The sequence below is a fragment of the Canis lupus genome, chromosome 24, assembly GCF_003254725.2.
Source record: "Canis lupus dingo isolate Sandy chromosome 24, ASM325472v2, whole genome shotgun sequence".
NCBI classification, from domain to species: domain Eukaryota; kingdom Metazoa; phylum Chordata; class Mammalia; order Carnivora; family Canidae; genus Canis; species Canis lupus.
The window spans coordinates 30,068,007-30,089,138 of NC_064266.1; the positions used below are offsets into that span (position 1 = coordinate 30,068,007).

General features: G+C 49.4%; 1 protein-coding gene across 13 annotated transcripts in view; it reads right to left on the bottom strand.

The window, feature by feature from the left end:
- The window catches only part of PTPRT (protein tyrosine phosphatase receptor type T), a 1,044,320-nt gene that overhangs the window by 30,996 nt on the left and 992,192 nt on the right, over positions 1-21,132 (bottom strand). For all 13 annotated transcript variants that reach the window (XM_035705859.2, XM_049100205.1, XM_049100203.1 and 10 more), the window contains 5 exons: positions 20,934-21,088; positions 17,258-17,393; positions 15,004-15,153; positions 13,541-13,714; positions 9,751-9,882 (listed from right to left, as the gene is read on the bottom strand). In XM_035705859.2, coding sequence (XP_035561752.2) covers positions 9,751-9,882; positions 13,541-13,714; positions 15,004-15,153; positions 17,258-17,393; positions 20,934-21,088 — 747 coding nt within the window. The remainder of the gene's footprint in view (positions 1-9,750; positions 9,883-13,540; positions 13,715-15,003; positions 15,154-17,257; positions 17,394-20,933; positions 21,089-21,132) is intronic.

Genomic DNA, 21,132 nt, shown 5'->3' on the forward strand with positions numbered 1-21,132 from the left:
GCTTGGTTCTGGGAGAGCCAAGAGGATGTTAGGAAGTTGAATCCCTAGGCTTAAAGAGACAGCACAACAAGCAGCCCATAGAGACCAAGCCTCGAAGCAGCAGTTTGGAAATGCCAGGGTCCTATTTACTCATCTCAGAGCATCCCAGAGGGGTAGAGTTTACAGGGAGACCCCTCCAGGAACAAAGGAGGTGGCAGGTGCTATTTCCTGCCTTCATCCCCCAGTATAAACACATGGCCACCTGTGGGAACCAGCGCAACACCCACATTAACTACCTAACTTGCTTACACCAAGCCCTGCTCCCCTGTGCTTTGGCAGATCTGCCATTTCCAGTCACGTTTGCCTGAGTCATGATGCTGTGAGCCTCCTTTCTGAGAAGATCCTGCAAACCTTGCCAACACCATGTCTTCTGACCGCATGCTTCGCAGGGCCTCAGTTTTGGCAGAAATGGTGGCAGCTGATTACCTCCTGCAGAGGACACATGCACCTTGTTAAAACTGCACGCTTCACCCATGCATGCTTTGCCAGCCAGGTCTCAGCAGCAGTGGCTCATCCCCTGTGGAAAAGGACCAGTGTCCACAATTTGTGGGTACTGTGTGCCCTGCCTGTGCATGCTTTGTGGATTGACTCAGCTGGCCCCAGTCTTAGCAGTGGGGGCACATTCTCTCTGGCAAAGGACCAGTGCCACCTTGTTAAAAGTGCTCATCCTGCCCACTACTTTCAAAAACAGGACACATAGTTGACTTTCTTAACACACAGAAACAGACACAGAGAGGTAGAAAAAATTTGGAGACAGAGGAGTATGTTCCAAATGAAAGAGCAGGACCTAAGGAAAATGGAGATAAGTAACATGCCTGATAGAGAATTTGAAGTAACAGTCATAAAGATACTCACTGGACTTGACAAAAGAGTAGAAGACATCACTGAAACCTTTAACAATGAGGGGAAATAAAAGAACCAATCAGAAGTGAAGAACACTATAAATGAAACTAAAAACATATAGATGGAATAAATAGCAGGCTAGAAGAAGCAGAAGAACAAATTAGTGACCTGGAGGACAGAGTCATGGAAAGTAATCAAGCTGAGCAGGTCAGAGAAAAAAATAAAAGGCACCCACATTAGTAAGGAAGAAGTAAGCCTCACTATTTGTGACATGATACCATATAGAAGGGAACACAAAAGACTTCATCATAGAAACTACTAGAATAGGGATAAATTAATTCATTATGCTTGCAGGATACAAAATTAATGGACAGAAATCCATTGCATTTGTGTATACCAATAATGAAGTGGAAAATGATCCTAAAGTTTGTATGGAACCACAAAAGACTCTGCCCAGATAGAGAAAGCAATCTTAGAAAAGCAAAGCTAGAGGCATCACAACTCTCGACTTCAAGTTATATTATACAACCGTAGTAATCAAAACAGTATGGTTCTGGTACAAAACAGATACACAAATCAATGGCACAGAATATAAAATCCAGAAATAAGCACATAATTATGAGGTCAATTAATCTTCAACAAAGTAGGAAAGAATATCCAATGGCAAAAAGGCAGTCCCTTTAGAAATAGTGTTAGGAAAACTGAACAGCAACATGCAAAAGAATGAAACTGGACCACTTTCTTACACCATAGACAAAACTAACTTCGAATTTGATTAAAGACCAGAATCTGATACCTGAAATCATAAAAATCCTAGGAGAGAACACAGGGAGTGATTTCTCTGACATCAGCCATAACAATATCTTTTTAGATATGTCTCCTGAGGCAAGGGAAACAAAAGCAAAAATAAACTACTGGGACTACATCAAAATAAAGAGCTTCTGCACAGCGAGGGAAATAATCAATAGTCAAAACAACCAAAAGTCAAAGCAACCAAAAGTCAATCTACTGAATGGGAGAAGATATTTGCAAAAGATGTATCTGATAAAGGGTTAGTATCCAAAATATATATAGAACTTATACAACTCAACACCAAAACAAATAACCCACTTAAAGATGGACAGAAAATATGAACAGACATTTCTTCAAAGAAGACATCCAGATGGACAACAGACACATGAAACAGATGTTCAACATCACTCATCATCAGGGAAATGCAAATAAAGAGTACAAATGAGATATCACCTCACACCTGTCAGAGTGGCTAAAATAAAATATACAAGAAGCAACAAGTGTTGGTGAGGATGTGGAGAAAAAGGAACCCTCATCCTCATGCACTATTACTGGGAATGAAAACTGGAGCAGACACTGTGGAAAACAGTATAGAGTTTCCTCAAAATGTTAAAAATAGAACTACCCTATGACCTGGTAACTGTACTATTGGGTATTTACCCAAAGAAAACAAAAACACACTCAAAGGGAAACATGCACCCAATGTTTATTCTAGCATTAATTATAATAGCCAAATTATGGAAGCTGCCTACCTGTCCATCAATAGATGTATGGATAAAGAAGTAGTATATACACAGAATATTATTCAGCCATAAAAAAGAATGAAATCTTTCCATTTGGAACTATATGGGTAGGTCTAGAGTATAATGCTAAGTGAAATAAGTTAGAGAAAGACAAATACTATATGATTTCACTCATATGTGGAATTTAAGGTACAGAACAAAGGAGGAATAGAGAAAAATGAGACAAACCAAAAAACACAGCCTTAACTACACAGAACAAAGTGATGGTTATCAGAAGAGCTGGGTGGGGGTTGGGTGAAAATGGTGAAGGAGATTGGGAGTGCAAATATCTTAACACTAAGTAACCTATGGTACTGCTGAACTGCTACACTATACACATGAAACTAATATAATAGTGTGCCTTCACTATAATGTGACACTGTGTATTAAACAGAGTGCAACCGTACAGCTTAAGAAAGGCACAGCTTTTGGGTAGAAGGTAGCATTGCTATGGGAGGCATGGAAGGAGAGGCAGAGGTAGGAAACGGTTTGGGCAACAGGGTGTGGGTGGGTAGATGTGCTGCCACATGCCAGGGGTGAGGAGGCAAGAAGAGGTGCGGTTAAGAATGGGGATGTGCAACGTTCAACCTTTGGTCATGGGCATTACTGGGATTCGAACCCCACTTTGTCCCCAGTAAGGCCTGAGCGGGAAGTGGGAAGTAAGCATGCAAACAGGACTCCCTTGCAATTCCCAGATATCTATGGGGTAGATAATAAACTTGGCCACAGGATGGGGAAGAGGAAGCAGAGCCCATTTCTTTTTTTTTTTTTTTTTTTTAAATTTTTATTTATTTATGATAGTCACACACACAGAGAGAGAGAGAGAGAGGCAGAGACACAGGCAGAGGGAGAAGCAGGCTCCATGCACCGGGAGCCCGACGTGGGATTCGATCCCGGGTCTCCAGGATCGCGCCCTGGGCCAAAGGCAGGCGCCAGACCGCTGCGCCACCCAGGGATCCCCATTTCAATTAAATTTTCAAGGACAGCGTGAATTTGGCTGACCTCTGGGTTACATGATTTTAATAGAAGATCACGTTGAGATTTGGGACAGCTTATGAAACTGGCTTAAGGCCAGTAGGCAGCAGGGTTAGAACTTGAAGGCAGGTCTCATAGACCCAGACTACTTTTTAAAAAGATTTTTTTTTTATGAGAGAGAGAGAGAGAGAGAGAGAGAGAGAGAGAGAATATAAGCAGTGGAAAGGGGCAGAGGGAGAGGGAGAAGCAGACTCCCTGCTGAGCAAGGAGCCCAACATGTGACTCAATCCCAGGACCCTGGGATAATGACCTGAGCCGAAGGCAGATGCTTAACCAACTGAGCCACCCAGGTGCCGCCCCCCCCCCCCAAGACTTCTTATTCTATTGATACCTACTGGAACAGAAACACAGCCAGACTCGAGGCTCTCAGAGCCTTCGGTTTTCTGTGGGTTTTGCCAGCATGTTAGGCTGTGTTTTCATAAGCCGAGATAAAGATGGAGATATCATTGCTTTCTATTTGTCTTGCAGGCACAGTGACAAGAAAAGACATCCCTGAAATATCACCCCTGCTCTTCTCCTGGGAGGATGATGAGCTTCCCTCTCTCACTTCTAGAAACTGTGCGAATGTACAATTCTTGGTCTCACACTCCGTCAACTTTCTACCTTGCCTGGCATTACCTGAACTCTCAGACTTTCCATGGTGGGAGCCTCAGAACTCGGCAGCTCAGCTTTTACAGAGCTCTTATTTTATACCAAACAAGAGCTTTCTTTCTGCTCCATATACCCACGTGCCAGTCAGTGATTACCAGGCACCGGGGCCCTGGAAATCCTATTGTTTAAATGGTAACCAAAATCTTCACAATCCCTGGTAGATTGGACCCAAGTCAGTGATGGGCTATGGGGCTCTGGATAAATCGTTTTTTCCTGCCTAGACCTCAGCTTTCTGATGTGCAAAATGAGGGGAAATGGACCCCAGTCAGATCAGTGGTTTCCAAAGTGGGGTCTATAAAGTTGGCAGGAGAAGCCAATGAGAGATCTCCAAAGTCTTTAGAAGCTAAAGAAAATCTCGTTGTTGTCCTGGAATGAAGAACATCAAGTCTCTGGCTTTGGGCTGGAATTAGACCGTCTAGTGTTAGTTCTGTATATGGTCTGCCAATCAGAAATTCACTGGGGTAGTTATGTTTGTGGAAAAACATACAAGTAAAACTAACCAATGATTAATTAGTAAATACAGTTTGGAAAACAAAAGCTTCTAAAATAGTACATCTCTGGTGAAAGACTTGGGAAATATCAAAAGGTGTTTGGAGAACATACACATGATAAAATCTTTAAGATGTAAGCACAATAACATGTCCTCCCTAGAATGAGTGACAAGGGAAACACTGAGAAACTCAGAGGGATGCTGCAAGCATAGTCAGTATGATAAATTAGTAGGATGTTCAAGGGACACTAAAGACCTAGCACTGACAACCAAAGTGACACTGGGTCTCATTGACCCCAAACCTGATTCCAGGATGGTGGGGTGATGTGTGGTGGTCATCTCTTGCTGGATTCTTCTAAGGCTACCCACAGAGCTCAGGAGCATGTGACATGCTGCCTACACACTGCCCCTTCCATCCCTTCTGCTTCCCGGTCAGCTTCTTCCTGCTACTCAGGGGTCTTGGTTGAGACGGTTCCAGCTGAAGACAGTTCCATCCTGTTTGATGCCAAGGGAGTCTGGCAGGTAGATATTACTTCACTACAATGTCTACTCCATGGGGACTGGGTTTGTTTTTTTTTGTTTGTTTGTGCCTCTTTGGTCTAGTCTGTGCCTGGTGCATGGTAGGTTTTCAGTCAATGCATGTGGATGACTGAAGGATTGAACACAGCCCAGAAAGCATGCATCTTGACTTTTTTTTTGCATCTTGACTTTTAAAAGACCTCCTCCTGGGTCAGCAAGAGTAGTCCTATGGTTGGTGAGGTGGACATCTGACGTCTCTTTGGCTCCCTCCATCTTGCTGTCTCATGATTCCTGATGGTCTCTGATTCAGATGTGGATTACTCCAAGCTCAAACCACTTTCCAGTCCAACACTGTTGACTCTGGATGTTCCCACGATTTCAGTCTCACATCCCACACTGGCACTGATTCCTGTACCTCTGGGTCTGAATTCCTGTTTACAGTTTTATTGTCTGTATTAGTTTCCTATGGCTGATGCAACTAATTACCACAAATGTGGTGGCTTAACACAACACAGATTATCTGGGGGGTCAGGAACCTGAAATGAGTATTAAAGGGTTAAAGTCAAAGTGTCAGCTGAGCTGTCTGTGTTCCTTTCTGGAGTCTGCAGGGGACAATCCATTCCTCATCTTCTCCAGTTCTGAGAGGCAGCCAGCACACTTCGGTCTGTGGCTATTATCACTCCACTTTCTGCTTCTGTTGTCCCGTGGTCTGCTTCCATCACCATTGACTGATCTTCCTTCATCCCTCTTCCTAGGATCCTAATCTTGGGTCCACCTGGATAGCCCAGGACAATGTACACATCTCAGCACCCTTATGTTTACTACATATGCAGAGTCCCTTCTACTCTGGAAGATAATACATTCACTGGTTTAGAGACAAGGATGTGGACATCTTTGTGGGGAGGCCATGATTGTGCCTACTGCACAGCCCCACCCCATGGCCGGCACAGAGATCTCCTGAGCTGTCTAAACAATATTGTAGGTGTGGCATGACCATGAAGAGGGTGTCTGTTCCCTTCTGCCGTCTGTTCCCCATGGACTCTGGTCTATCCCAAGAGCCCACAAGGATAGAAGGGATCTTGCTTGCATCAGTGCTATTGGGTGTGGCTGGAAAGGTTCTTTCTGATGCTCCCACTGGAAACCACAGTGTCATTTGCTGGATGTTGTGGTTCTAGGATATTGCCCCACTAATCTGATCATAGGCCTTGGAGTTCTTAGGAGTTAAAAAAAGATCTCTGAGGTCAAATACATGTAGTTGCCTTCAGAGTCTTTATCTTCAGCCCCCACTGCTTGTAATTATCTTTGAGCAGAAGCCACTGTGGAGAAGGGGAGAATATCTGTGGCTGGGGATGGCTGATTGAACGGTGCAGTGGAAGATTCTGAGCAGAAGCAGGCTGATTTGGCCAGCAGTGCAAGAAAACAAGGCACTCAGAGAGGTCTCAGCCTCTCCTCAACCCTATTTTGCTGCGACTTACAGGTAGTCCTGCCACAACCCTCAACACGAGCCCTTATGCTTGGTCCCCGGTCAAACCACAGGATGTGGCATTGATCCTCTGCTGATGCTCAGGACCTATGGCAGACCCATCTGTGTCGCTGGGCTGGCCAGGAAGCTGTAGCTGTCCTGGCACGGACACGCTGGCAGGCAAATGCTGATACCACTTCAAAGAACCACCCTTCCAGGTGCTAAGGGCGGCTTTTCTGATGCTCACACTGTGTCATTGTTTATTTTCACAAGGCACCCAGCTGTTGCGGTGATGATATTTATATCAATAAGTGCTCTATTCATCTGCCGATTTTAGGGGATGCTTGCCAGCTGCATATGGCAGCCAACCTCATGGCTCTTCTGAGCCTGATGTTTTTGCATTTAGAGAATCAATTCTCAAAGGCTGTACCAACATCTGGAGCTGAGAAATCTTCATTTACCTAAGACCCACTCCGGCAGGGGAAGCTACAGCCAATGACCTTGAGCCCTGCTTCTCTACCCCTCCCAAAGTGAGGTTCTCCCCTTCCTGTACCAATCATCTATTGCCAACACAGTAGTCAGAGGGATTTTTTTTTTTTTTAAGTCAAAGTATGTCCCTCTTCTCCTCAAGACCTGTTGGTGGCTCTCTTCTCTCACAGTAAAATCTCAAGTTCTTCCTATGACCCCTTAGACCTTCCATGACCTGGCCCTGCCGTGTCTCTGTGTCACCTGCTGCTGTTCCCACACTCACTCTGTGCCAGTCATAGTGGCCTCTGTGCTGTTCCTCAAGTGTGCCAGGCACGAATCCACCATAAGGAGTGGATGTGGGTTGTCCCATCTCCCTGTGACGCTTTTCCCAGAGATGGTCACAGGGCTCATTCTCTCTCCTCTTTCAAAACTACACAAGTCTATGACCTTCTCAGTAGGGCCTGCCTTAATCACGCCATCCCAATTGTATTCCATGCCCCAATCCCACCTTCCAATCTTCCTTACCCTGCCCTTGTATTTTTTCCCATATACTCATCACTGTCTAACATATAATTAGGTACATTATAGGGTGGTATTTGTTATTTACTGTCTCTTCCATTTTAGAACAGAAGTTGCAGCAGAGATGGGAATTTGCTGTTTCGCTTGCTCCGTCTTGTTCACAACACATTCCAAACACCTAGAATAGTTCCTGGCGGCTAACAGATATTCCACAAATATGGTTGAAGACTGAGCGCATCTCTCCTGTTTGTCTCTCACGTGCACACCCCACGGGGCACTCCATTTCATCCCATTAATCGACTCCTCTCCATGCCACCTCCTGCCTTCCCCATCTCAGCTGGAGCATCCCCAGATGCCTGACTTGCCCAGACCTTGGCCCTGCCACCATCCACAACTTCTCCTTCACCTCCTGCATCCAGCTGCTCCCCAAACCTGTGCACCTGCATCTGGAAGCCCAGATTCCACATCCCAGCCCAGCTGTCCCGCCTGCCAGCCACCTCCTCGGTTCAGACCACCACCTCTCTTTTCTGTACCTTGGCAACATCCTCCTCCTCAATCTCCTGGCTCACACATTTCCTTGCAGCTTCTCCTCCTCCCTGGTCCCCAGATGCAGCTTTCTAATAGGAACTCAGCCACACCACGGCTTAAACGCTGCAGTGTTTCTCCTCCCTCGACAGCAAGTACTGTCTCACAGTGCTCCTGGGAACCCCCAGAGGTTCACAAGGGCACCCAGAGTCCTGATTCTCCAAGGGGCATGGGGGGCAGGGGGGCCAGAAGGGGTAGCTAGAGGGGAGCCAGATGACCAGTCTGGGTGGAGTTCAACCCACAAGATGTGATTCACCACCAACAGCTGTTTCATATACTGTGCCTGCATGAAAGCTTTATTCGAAGAAATGGTTCTGATGCTTACAAAGTAAGAATCTGACACTTACCATGCTGCATGCAGGCCAAGGCCCAAACTCTGTAGCCCACATGGGCAGCCCTGTGCCGCCAGGGCCCTGTTGCATTTTCCAGCCTCACCACCATCTCCTGCTCCTAGACAGACCCCCGCCCCAGCCACACTGCAACCCAAGCTATTCTGCAAACAAGCCACACACATTCACACCACCTTGCCTCTGCCCCACTGCTTCCTCTGCTCAGAGTGCCTTTTCCCAACTCCCTCAGCTGCATCATCCAAACCTCTGCTGCCTTCTTCAAGGCCAAAGTCACCTTCTTTTTGAAGTCTTCCCTCACCCTCTGGGCAGAATTAATTGCTCCCTGTTCTCGGTCAGCACAGCACTTCGAGGCTGACCTCTATTATAGCACTGCCACGTGAGGTTGGGACAATTTGCTCATCTGTCTCTGTAGCAAGACTGTGAGCTCCTGCAGGGCTGAGACCACAGTTCAGACCCATTTTATTTTATTCCCACACAAGGCCAGCATGCACAAAGGAGTTCACTGAGGTACCTTGAGTTTAAGACAGCAAAATGACCACTTTCCAAAAATCCTGAAAGGACATTCCCACTTTTTCCACCCTGGAATGGCTGCCGTGTCATGAGCCCCAGAAGCTGTCCCAGGACACATGTCTTGAGTACTGAAATGTGCTATAGGCACATAATGCTTGGATCTGTCAGACCCTGGGGGTGAAGGCATGAAGCCTGCCTGGACATAAGAGCCCTCTGCGATGAAGCCAGGATCCTCAGGGTGGCTAGTGGGCAAAGGGTGCAAGGTTCAAGCTCTAGGCTCAGTCCTTATGGACTGCATCTCTGAGGGGGTAGGCTGGGTGTGGCCAGGCATCAGGCTTCCTGCAGGGCTGGAGATGCTCAGAGCTGGGGAGGCTCTGTAAGCCCCTGGGCTCACTGTGATTTAGAGCAAGATTCTAATCAGTGCCTGGTGTATGCAGCTACAGAACCTGGCTCTGGACAGGGGAGGAGGGCTGGACAAAGCCCACAGGCAGGGGGTGTCGCTGGAAGTGAAAGGGCATGGGTAGGGGATGGCGGTGGAAGGGCCTGGCAAGAGACCCCCCAGCCTCCACCTGCAGCAGGATGGGCTGGTTTGGTGCTGGCAGCCAGCTAGGCAGCACTATGCTGACTCTCACACTCTCCCTTCAACTCTTGGGCATGGCTGCCTGAACGCACCTGAGCACTGGGAAGTGGATGGGCTCCTCCTACCTGGGCAGTGTCCATCTCATTCAGCATCACCACGGAAGAGCAGTTATAGTCGAACACCAGCCTCCAGAAGTCTGCCACGGTGTTGGGTAGAGGGTGCTGGGTGACCACGAAGGCGGCAGGCTGCTTGTGGCTCTGACAAAGGAATAACATAGGCCTCGTAAAAGACACGCCCAGCAGTGATGCTCTGATGGTGATGAGGCTTGGATGGCTGCCAGAGGCCCCTGAACCTGCCAAACAGATTGCACAAAACACCTACCTGTTCTTCATCTCTGGATGCCCCAGTGGCAAAGAGGGCCTTCTCATAATGAACTCATTCTCCTCTAAACTAAGACGTTTCATTAGGAAAGTGTCACTCGGCTGGGGATTATCCAAATAAATTATTTATGTTTTGGAGCTCAGCAAATAATCATCATTACAATATGAAATGAAAGATTCTGGATGCAGATTTGCTGCTTTGCTGGCCAAAGCACCTCCTGGGACATTAGAGATATCTGTGTTGCTGTGCCCACAACGCTGGAGGAGGGGTTGGCTCAGCCCAAGGCAGAGAGTCTCCTAAAGAGGCTTCTACTTCAGGAAGCTTGCTCTGGCCCCTGGGCCAGAATGAGGCCTGGGCTGGCCTGTCAGGAGACAGGTACTGTGTGCTGTGAGATGATGGGCAGTGGAGGGTGCTTATGTTTTAGTGTCAGACAGACCTGGGGTTCAAATCCAGCTTTCTGACTTGTAGGTAATGTCGTCATCCATCCATCCATTTATCCAACCATCCATTCATCCAAGCATCATTTGTAGAGTGCCTCCCCCCTCCCTTTTTTTGGTGCTAACCCCTAGCAAGTTATTGGGTCTTTCCAAGCTTAGGTTCCTCATCTGGAAAAATAGGAATCACAACTCCCATTTTGGGATGGTTGTTGTGCACATGGAAAGAGATTAGTATTTGAAAAGACCAGCACACAAGAATGGACTGTGAGCCCAGTGGCAGGGCAGAAACATCTCTGACTTAGTTCTTCATCCTTGGCACTAGCACTGTGACTGGCACACGAGACCTCTGATACAGGTCCAGCAAACAGATGAATACACCCAGTCCTATGTTATGGATGGGGAAACTGAGGTCCACAGGAAAGAGCTTGTGAGAGTCTGGGCTACATCAGCAGTTCTGAGTAGATCCTATTTATTATAGTATATTGTGAGAAGGTGTTTGGAAAGGTTGGAGGCCTCTCCATTAGTGGTCCATGGAACTGGAGATTGTTCCACAGCCTGTGTTCTTAACAAGCCTTCTTGAGACAGCCCTGTGGCAGACACAGTTGTTTTCAGTAGAGTGACGAGTCAGCAGGAAGATGGGGGAGCAAGAGGGGCTTGCCCATGCAAACCAGGGGAAGACCCGGGTGAAAGACCTTGCCAGCCTTATTACCTACAGCACCTGCGTGTTCTGTGATCTCTCGATGCCCTGGTGGCAAAAAAATGCCTTGAGATTGTGGATGTCATGTAGGCATTAGTGTCCTGTCTTCCAGGGGCCTTCTTCTGGCCTGCTGAATGGTCAAAGGGCCAGGGCCTGGGAGGGTAGAAGATTTTGTTTCTCCAAAAGCCAAATTCCAGCTGCAGATAGCAGGTCTTTGAACCATTTCTAGACATGGAAAAGATTTTGAGACTCTAAAGACGGGATCCAGACCCTGGGCTCCACCCTTTCTGAACTACTCAACCTGGAGACAGTCATACAAATACTCTGAGCCTCAGTATTTTATCCGGAAAGTGAGGACAGTAATGCCCAAATACAGAAAGAGTCAGACTAAGTCCAGGGCCCGACAGGGTGCCTAACACTCGGTGAATGTTCGTTCTCTTTCCTTCTTCCCTGTCTCTGTGATAAATGCTCTATTAGGCCAGCATGCCTGACAAAGCCTTATCTGAAAATATGTTCGAGATCCGCGCTCCTGCCGGGTTTCAGGGATCAGCCGGCAATCCATTTCATGGATAACATCATCCTTTACCAGGGGAAACATTAAAAATTAACCCAGAGGACTTCATATTTTTCTGCTAGGAGCAAAGCTGCTATGGTTACCAGATAATGCACAGACTGAACTGGAATACAGATAAGGACTTTTTTTTTTTTTTTTTTTTGTAAGAAAGGCAAAGGCCCAGTGATGGCTCACAGGAGAAATGCCCTGTGGACAAAGAGAATCAGCATCAGAGCTTGGCAGAAGGCATTTGGCTCCAGGCAGCATCTAACCTACTAAGTAGAGGCCAGAAGCATGTTTGATCCTTGCATAGATGAGGAAGCCAGGGAGAGGGAGTTAGGACAAGTGGGAGAAAAGGCAATGAGCAACTTGGAAGTGTGACTACACCCCCAGGCCCCATCTCTTGACATACACACACACATGCATGCACATACACATAAGTGCATGTGCTCACACACACACACAACCTATGCATGCACACATACATATACGTACACATTTATCTTGGAGGACTCTGAGCTAAAGCCAGAGGTTTTCCCTCCACCTCGAGCTATTTGACCTTAACAAGGCAAGGCTTCCTGCTTCTGGACCCATAGGAGAGTTTCCATGGAGGACGTGGGCACCCCGTGGACAGAGACGTTAGGGCAGGCCCTGACAGAGCTGACAGGCATTGAGCTCCCATCACCTCCCTGCCTCCTACACTGAGGGCCCTTGGTGAGAGTTTTAGGAGGATCAGAGGTCAAAGTAGTAGTTAGCTATGACCCCAGAGGAGAACACTGCACATTCTTGCCAGTTCTGGGTGAGATGGGAAGTCCATGTGGGCTGGATGGACATGGCCTTGGACATGGTGGGGAGGGGAACCTGGAAAGGCTTATCTCCAATCAGGCAATGGTATTACTGGTCCTGAGCCTAGGGAGGTGAGATGTCTGTCTCTCACCGGATTGCACAAATGTGGGGAGGCCCACAGGATGAATTCTAGAGTGTGAGTCCTGGGTTCTGGCTCTGCCACTAGCTTTCTGGGTGACCTTAAGCCAGTCTCTTTCTCTTTCTGGTCTCAGTTTCCTTTGCTGGAAAGCATAAGGAGCCTGAGACCAGATGATCCATGGCTCCTTCTTGCTGCAAACATCTCTACATGCAGGAGGTGGAGGGATGATCACCAGAAGAAGCTGAACACCCAGCGGGGAAGCATACAAGTCAGGAGCAAGGACTCACTGGGGCCAGGACATGACTTCTAATTAGGGTCATGACTCCTAAACCAGGTCAGAGTAGGAGTGCCCTGCTGAGACTTGATGCTGAGCAAGCAGGAGACAATGCCTCTGATGGAACAGTCAGGAACATGGCCTGTCCCCTTCTGTGCTCTCTTTGCTGCATCCCATCACTTGTCCAGTAACCACTTTCTGAGCAACTACTACCTGCCAGTCTCATTCCTGTCTCTGCATAGGAATTACCTGGGAACCTGCCTGGGAGCTCCGTGAGGGCAGACCCTATGTCTGTACCATCTTGCATTCCCACAGCCCAGGCCAAGGCCTAGCATATGGACTGTTTCCTGAACTGAACTGAAGGCAGCAGGAAGGAGGGACTGGACAGGCCTGTGCCATGTTGTCATGGACCCGCACTTTAAGCTCTTGGTCTATTCTTTCCAGCCTTATGGGAGCAAAGAGCTAAGAACACAGCCAGAATATAGGTTGGGGCCAGAGCCTTCGTGGGAGCAAGCCTTGGGGGGCAGGAAGGTCAGAAGCAGGGAGAGGTTGGCTGGGGGCGGTGGTGTGGGGTGTCAGTGCCCTGGGTTCCAGCCATCTCCACCTTGAAGAAACTTCCCAGTGAGTGCCAGCCAGGGCCCAGCTTACGTCCATCAGTGCGGCATTGACATAGTTGCTGGGTTCCCCATCCACTGAGATAAGGAAGGGCAGGCAGCGGTCCAGAGGCAGGACATCCATGCTCCGGTTCTTATCATGATTCCGGGGCAGGAGCCCGATGCTGCAGTCCTCAGGCCGGACGCGGGGCGTCACGATGTTGAGGGTCTGAAGGCGCAAAGATAGATAGGTAGGCACCGCTCAGGTGGTTGCTTCAAACAGAGACAAGTGAGGTTCGAACTCCGCCTACCCCAACCTATCTCCATCCTCCAAGCTTGGCTCTCCAGTCCCTCCCCAGCACTTGTTCCTCTCCCATGTGACAATCTTCCATCTCCTGTTGGCTGCCCCATGCCCTGTGCACTGAGCGCCTCTATTGGGGCTGTGTGACACCCCTGTGATGCCAAGGCTGCAGAGGCAGCACACCCACACACAGCAGACACAGGCTGCCAGCACCTGCCAACTGTTAGAGCTAAGGTGCTCATTTCTGTGAAGGGTGGGACAGCCAGGAAGTTGGAGGGTGGGGCTGGGGTGTCTCTAAGGAGTGCTATGCATCCCTTGAAGTGCCATGGAAGGAGGGAAAGGATTTCCCTAATGCTCCTCTCAGAGAAAACAGTCCTTAGGATGGAAGGATGTCTGGAGAAGCTGCTCAGGATGGAAGAGACCACCAGTGGGCAGGCTCCATGACTGGAAAATGTCAGGGCTGTGTTCTGCAGAGTGAGTCTTACAAGTGTGGGGCCAGAGCTGAATTGTTTGGCCAGGAGACCAGGTGCTCTGTGTACGCAGAAGGCGGCTGTGGCCTCCATCCTTCCCCCATTTTGCACTTGGCCTCCTCTCCCAATCAGTAAAGCCTCTGTCTGAGGGAGCATGGGGGTACTGGTCACAAGGGCTGCAAGGTGCAGATCTGCTATGCCTGAGCTGAGCTGAGCTCTGGGATGGTGCTTCTCAAAACTCAGTGTGTGGACAAATTACCCCGAGATCTTGTTCAGCTGCAAGTTCTTATTCAGTAGATGTGGGTAGGACCCACGATGCGATATTCCTAATGAGTTCCCAGGTGAATCTAATGGTGCTGGTCTCCAGACCCCGCTCTGGGTACTGAGGATCTACGACAGACACCCTCCAATTGTACAGAAACAGCAAGAAAAGCTGAGCCCTCCAGGGGTGGCGGAGTGAGGAACTCACACCTGTATTTATAAACTTGTCTCCACCCACAACTGGGACTCGACTAGAACTCAGTTTAAACACCCGATCGGAGTTAAACCCAGTGTCAGCAGTCATTGAGTGACTGGTTAAGGGTTGCTCGTGGCTGTGCATTGTATGCTCTGGAATTCATTCTGCAGCCGTCGAGAGCTACAGACCCTGGAGACCCTCGATTTCTCAGTTCTCACAAAGAAAACCCCATAGATGTGCGCAGTGCTGCCAAAGGCGGCTGGGTCATTGAGCCCAGAACTTGCTCATACCTGAAACTCGTCTTTGATTTGACTGGAGTTGGTCTGGGGGTCCAGCCTGCTGATGTTGTAGTAGAGAGAGCGGAACTCGCACACGGGGATGGCAGTGTTGCCGCAGAGGCACGCTTCCAGGATGGCATCGTGCACAAACACGTACTGCTCCTGCCAGGCCGTGGAGGGGACAGAGGGGGTTCTGGGTGAGAACAGTGGCCTGGGAGTTTGTTGTCCAAATTTAGCCCCCTGGCTGTGAGGGAGGGGTGGGATTTAGACCGCAGAATCACTGCTTCCTGTCCCCAAACCCGAAAGGCCAAGTTTCCATGTTTCTTAGTGATTGCCTGAGTGATGGGGTTTTGTCCCTCGTGTAAGACTGAACAGTGTGGTCACTGATGACAGAGACTTCAGGATCTGTTGCAGCATGGGCTCTTGGTACCTGCCTATGTCCCCTCAGCTTTCACCTTGAAGGCAGCCTACTGCAAGCCCCTGAGATTCAGGCCGAGGGATTTCTTCTAGTCCCAGCAGCACCTGGGGCTGGGTGCAGGGCGAGCCAGCGGGCTGAGGAGTCAGTGCTCGGGAAAGGAGCCCGAGAGCAGTGTCAGCTGGACAGCTGGGACAGAAAACCCAAATTCCTTCTCTCTCAGGTGGGATATTTAGAAGGGCACATCCTATACTGCCTCAGAGCTCCCAGCAGGCTTGGGCTCCAGGTGTCCACAGGGTTAAACAGCTTGCAAAACTCCTTAATGGTGTCACGCGGCTTGGCTTCCTTTCCTTCTCTTTGCCTTCTAACCAATGAGTCTTGGGATCACCTCCCATATAGGCCACATGCCCTTAGCTCCTCTCGGGGTCCGCTCCTGACCCCTGTGCCCCCTGCCACCTCTATGCTTTGCACCTGTGGTTGTCTTCCTCTGGAACCCTGTCTCCTCCTCCCCCACTTTGCTATATCCCTCCGCTTCATTCCCTCTGGAAAGTCTTCTTTCTGCAAACTCGCCAGATGGAAGCTGTTGCTGTTGCTCCCAGGCCCTTAACAAATATTTGTTGAGTGACCGTTCTCTTGCAGAACTTGGCCCATCTCTACATAAAACACTTATCCAGATGCGTCATGATGATTTGAATGTCTGTCTCCCCCACCAGACAGCAGGCGTGTCTAGTGCCAGCCAGCGAGCCTGTGCTCCGCAAGCATGAATCTGGGAACAGATAAAGCAGCCTCTTGGCTTTACTGCAGCCTCCCCAAGTCTAGACACTAGCCTGCAGGAGTTAGCTCAGAGCCCCCAGCAGGGTCCTACGTGTATAAGTTTGTAAATGGGGGCATTCTCTGTGGAGCCAGCTGTGACTGGCCTTGCCCAAAGCCAAAACTTTCCTTTGCGGGACTGATGATGGATGTAGCTTCTTATCTGTCCTAGCTGATGGCCTGGGCAGCCACAGCCTTCCCTAGAACCAGATGATACAGGTTTGTTAGAAGAATAACCAGCCATGGTTCTGAGGAGTGGGGTAGGCAGAAAAGGCCGCCTCACAAGAGATTATGGTTCAGGGAAGAGAGCATGGGACTTGGGGTCACATGAACCCGAGTCCCACAGCACTGTCCACATGTGTGCAGACTTGGGGACCTAGCTTCTGTATTTCTTTATCTGTAAAACAGGGATACTAGTAGGAGCTGCCCCATAGGTTTGTTGTGAGGAATACAAATAATATCCTGAATATAAAGAACCTAGCATGATGCCTGGCACAATGATAAAGATGAACACCTCCCGTTTCCCTCAGGTCTTGGGTCCTCTACCTGGACAGAGGGAGGCCTGAAGGTCTGCTTTTCCCTCAGGGCATGGGCTATGTGTTATCTTTCTTGGAATCCCTAGAACCCAGCCCAAGTACTCAATACTTTTATTAATTAAGTCATTCATGCAGAGACTGAAGCAATGCTCAGCACATAGTAGGAATTCAGTAAATGCCAATCCTTCCCCATCTTCTCTTTCCCTCAAGGAAGGAGTGCAATTCAAAGAAGCCTTGAAAGCTGCCATTCACTTCCTACTTGGATGCTCTCAGAGCTGGGGAACTCACCACTATGCCTCACTGGTGCAAGTGCTTGCACTGTGGGACCCCAGGGTTCGCAGCAGTGTCCTAGCTTCTACCTTCGTAGGAGGCCATACATTCCGTCCTTCCATTTCTTCCACCCCCATGTCTCTTTCTATGCCTCCGCCCATGGGTGTCTGTTCTACCTTGCTTCTCCTTGGCCAGGGCTGCAGCTGGCTGGCCAGCTCAGTCCCCCAGGACTCACCTCCGTCTGCACCAGGTTGACCCTCTGGGCCCGGAGCTCGCGCACACAGTTGAAGATGTCCACCACCCCTTCGTTCTCGGCCATGTCGAGCATGGTGTCGATGGCGATGAAGCAGCCGGTCCTCCCCGCTCCAGCACTGGGAGAGAGGACGGTGTCTGTGTTAGGGACCTCCAGGCATGACCAGCCCTGGGGAGAAGGCCCCTCCCTCCAAGCCCTCAGCTCTGTCCCGAGGACCCTGCAGAGAGGCAGTGGGCTGCAGAGGTCAGACACTATCCTCTGAAGCCTGGCGCTGCAGGGAAACTCTGAGCAAGCAAATGAACTTGGAGCCTCAGCATTCTCTTTTGTAAAATGGGAGGGCTATGCTTGCCCTGGGGGCTATTTTATCAGAACCTGCTTATTTTTGCTGTACTCGTTCAGTAAAGACTTATTTAATGCTTACAAAGCGCCAGATGTTGTTCTAAGTGCTTTACAAAACTCCCTCGTGGGGTTGTTGGGAAGTTTCTCACCCCATTTTACAGGTGAGAAAAGTGAGGTGCAGAAAGCGGACCTTGCTCAAGGTCACAGAGCTGACATGCAGTGGAGGTGGGACTCTTCACCCCAGCAATCTAGCCCTTGGGTCTGTGCTCTTAGACATTCCCTCCTAATAACAGTCACAGCATAAGACACATGCTTCGACAACACATACGCAGGCTGTTTCCTCCTCTGGTGGGCGAAGTTAATCTATGTTGTACAAGGCATGGTGCCTGGCACACTGGACATGCCTAATAAACATGTCTTCCTCATTCCCCCTTCTGTCTTTGTCCCTCTGTCAGCAGACAGGTTGATGGAAAGGATGGAACCAAGGAAGCAGAGGTGAGGGAACAGAAAGGAGGTGGGAAGGCAGAGACCAGATCCTCTGAGTGGTCCCAAAGGCAGAAGTGAGTCCCATGTCTCATGTCACAAGCCCCAGGTCTGGCTCCATTTGCACCTGTTTTCCCAGGAACATGAGCCAGGAGCATTCTTAAGCTGCAATAGGTGACACCCCCAAGACCCTGGTCTTGTATACATACTCTGATCCTATTTATTTTTTTAAAGATTTTATTTATTCATGAGACACACACACACACACACACACACACACAGAATGGCAGAAACATAGGCAGAGAGAGAAGCAGGCTCCATGCAGGAACCCAATGTGGGACTTGATCGTGGGACTCCAGGATCATGCCCTGGGCCGAAGGGAGGCGCTCAACCCACTGAGCCACCCAGGCTTCCCTATATACTCTTATTCTGATCCTACTCAATTCTGACCTCTCATAGCTTCCTTTAGGAAAATTGTAGCTCGGGGACAAAATAGTGAAAGAACTCAGCATGACCATGGACCACAGCCTTCCCTGATCATCACGGGGTTCCAGTCATGTACTGAACCAGTGACAGAGCACTGGCCTTAAATGCACGTAGTTTAGGAAGTGAAGGCCGGGCTAGTGAGGAGGCCCGTGCTGCCTGTGTTTTCACATCTCGCTTCCCCTAGGGGGAGACAAGGGATGGGGCAGGGAGAGAGCAGTACTGGCTGACCATAAATCCGGGGAGGCCAGGTCACCGGGACCTGTTACCCACAATGGTCTGAAAAACAAACCCGTGGGAAGCAGTCTTCGTTCTTAGTAAAATTTTATGGTATAAATGGAGTGAAGTTTGATGTGTATTTGTACGTTTCCACCTCCTAATCCCACCACCCCCCTCCCTCTTCCAGAATGGACTCAGCAGGCTGGGCCCCAGGGAGTACAAACAGCCACTCATCTGTGTCTTCCTGAAGGCTCTCCTTCTACCTGTGTAAGGGGAAACAACCTGCCTGACCTGGTTTTGAATCTTGGATCCACCAGCAGTGAACCACCTGCCTGGTGTCCATAAGCCCCACCTATACAGTGTGCCTCCCTGTAGGGTTCTCTTGAGGACTTGAGCTGTATTTTCTGCCCAAAGAAATGAGCTCAGTTGCTGCCCAAATATGAGCTCAGTTGCTCATGATATTTGGGGTCAGACCCCTGGAACCAAATCCTGGTTCAACCACTTATTAGCTGTGTGACTTTGGGTAAATGACTTAACCTTTCTGGGTTTCAATAACCTCAACCACAAAATGAGGCTGATGATCATAAATAGACCCACCATGTCACACTGATAGCATCACACATGTACGCTGCATGAGATGATGCGGAAAAAACACACTGCATGTAAATGACTCAGCCCTGTGCCTGGCTGCATAGATAGCAATTTCTCAATAAATGGTAGCTACTTTTATTGAACAAATATTTATTGAGCACCTGGTGTGCACTAGATGCTGGATTGGGAGTGGGTATTTGAAGTTAAGCAGACATGGTTTCTGCTCTAAAGCATTAACAGTCTGGGGAGGGGGCCAGAAACAGGCAGAGAATTGTAGTGTTTTTAAGTGCTTATTATATGTCAGGGCTTGCAGGCCTCATATATGTTACCCAGCACATTTCATCTTCAGAACAGCCCCAGGAGCAGGGACCCCTGTGCCAGGGGCATTAGGCGGACTGGCTCCGGAGGTAAGACAGAGCTGCTGTGCAAGGAGAGCCTGATAAATGTGTGCCATTGTCTCTCTTCCTCCCCTATCCCTGCTTTGGCTGTTCTCTGGGACACAGGGTTTGGGGGCTAATGTTCTGCTGTCCTTGAACTGTCATGAGCTGTCAAGCAGAGAATATATGCAGGATGTTTTGAGGGCCCAGGGCTGATGGTGACTATCACCTCCTAACCCTCAGTGACCTCATCTGTGAAATGGGATCTCTAATTCCCACCCGATTGTATGGGATGCTGAGTGACAAGGGGCTGGCCCTGAGATGCCTGCAGTTTGTGGAGTCCCTCTTTGGATTCACCCAAGACCCTGACCCTGGTGGACACCGCCAGGTAGGGAATAAGGTAAGAAGGTGCAGGGCCTGAAGAGCTGTGCTGGGCTCAAGGTCACACTGGGAGGAAGGCGTGTGCAGGCCAGCTGGCCTTTAGGTCTGGTCCAATTCTGACTGCCCTTGACACAACACTTCATCTCCATTTAGGGGGACTGGAAGATGTGCCTGTCATTCCCCGTGTGACTTTCTAGGTCAGAGCTGAAAATACCTCTTCTCCACAATAAGGTGAAGCCTGGTGCTGTCCATTTATGTTCTCTGTTAAGGCCCCTGCAGGCCAGCAATTGATTTTTAAAATAACAGAACTGAAGAGAAGCACACTTCCACTGAGGCGCCCTGCTGCCCTGGCAAGCAGCCAAAGGCCAACGTCTGGAGAAAAGCCTGTCAACTCCTGGCTCGGCCCATTTACACATGTGTGATCTGAGCAAAGCATCCACCTTTGCAGCACCTTGATGCTCTCGTCTGTAAAATGGGAAGGATGATAACGCCCATCCCTCCAGGCTGCACAGGGAGTGTGCAAAGTGCACCCGGAGCAGACGTAGGCAGTGTGAGCCCCCGGCCCTAGGTGGCTTTACTATTTCAGGGCAACAATGATGATACCAACTGGTATTACTACTATTACTTTGTTGTTGTTGTCAAACCTTGGGACCTAGGCTGGGCATGGGACAGAGGCAGTGCAGTCTTGAAGGCAAAGAAGGAAGGCGGCTTGAAAGACAGTGTCTCTGTCCCTGAGAGCAGAGCTGCAGGAGCAGCCTTGTTTGGAGCTGGAGGCCGTCACTTACCTGCAGTGGACCACTATGGGCCCAGCCTCAGGGGGGTTGAGAAACTTGACCTGGCGCACGAAGCCCAGGAGGCCGGTGGCGTAGCAGGGGACACCGTGGTCGGGCCAGCTGGTGAAGTGGAAGAGGCGGAGCTCCCGGATCTCGTGGTAGCCTTTCTGAGGAGAGAATGGGCCTCTGTTCCTCCAGCTGCTGCCTCCCC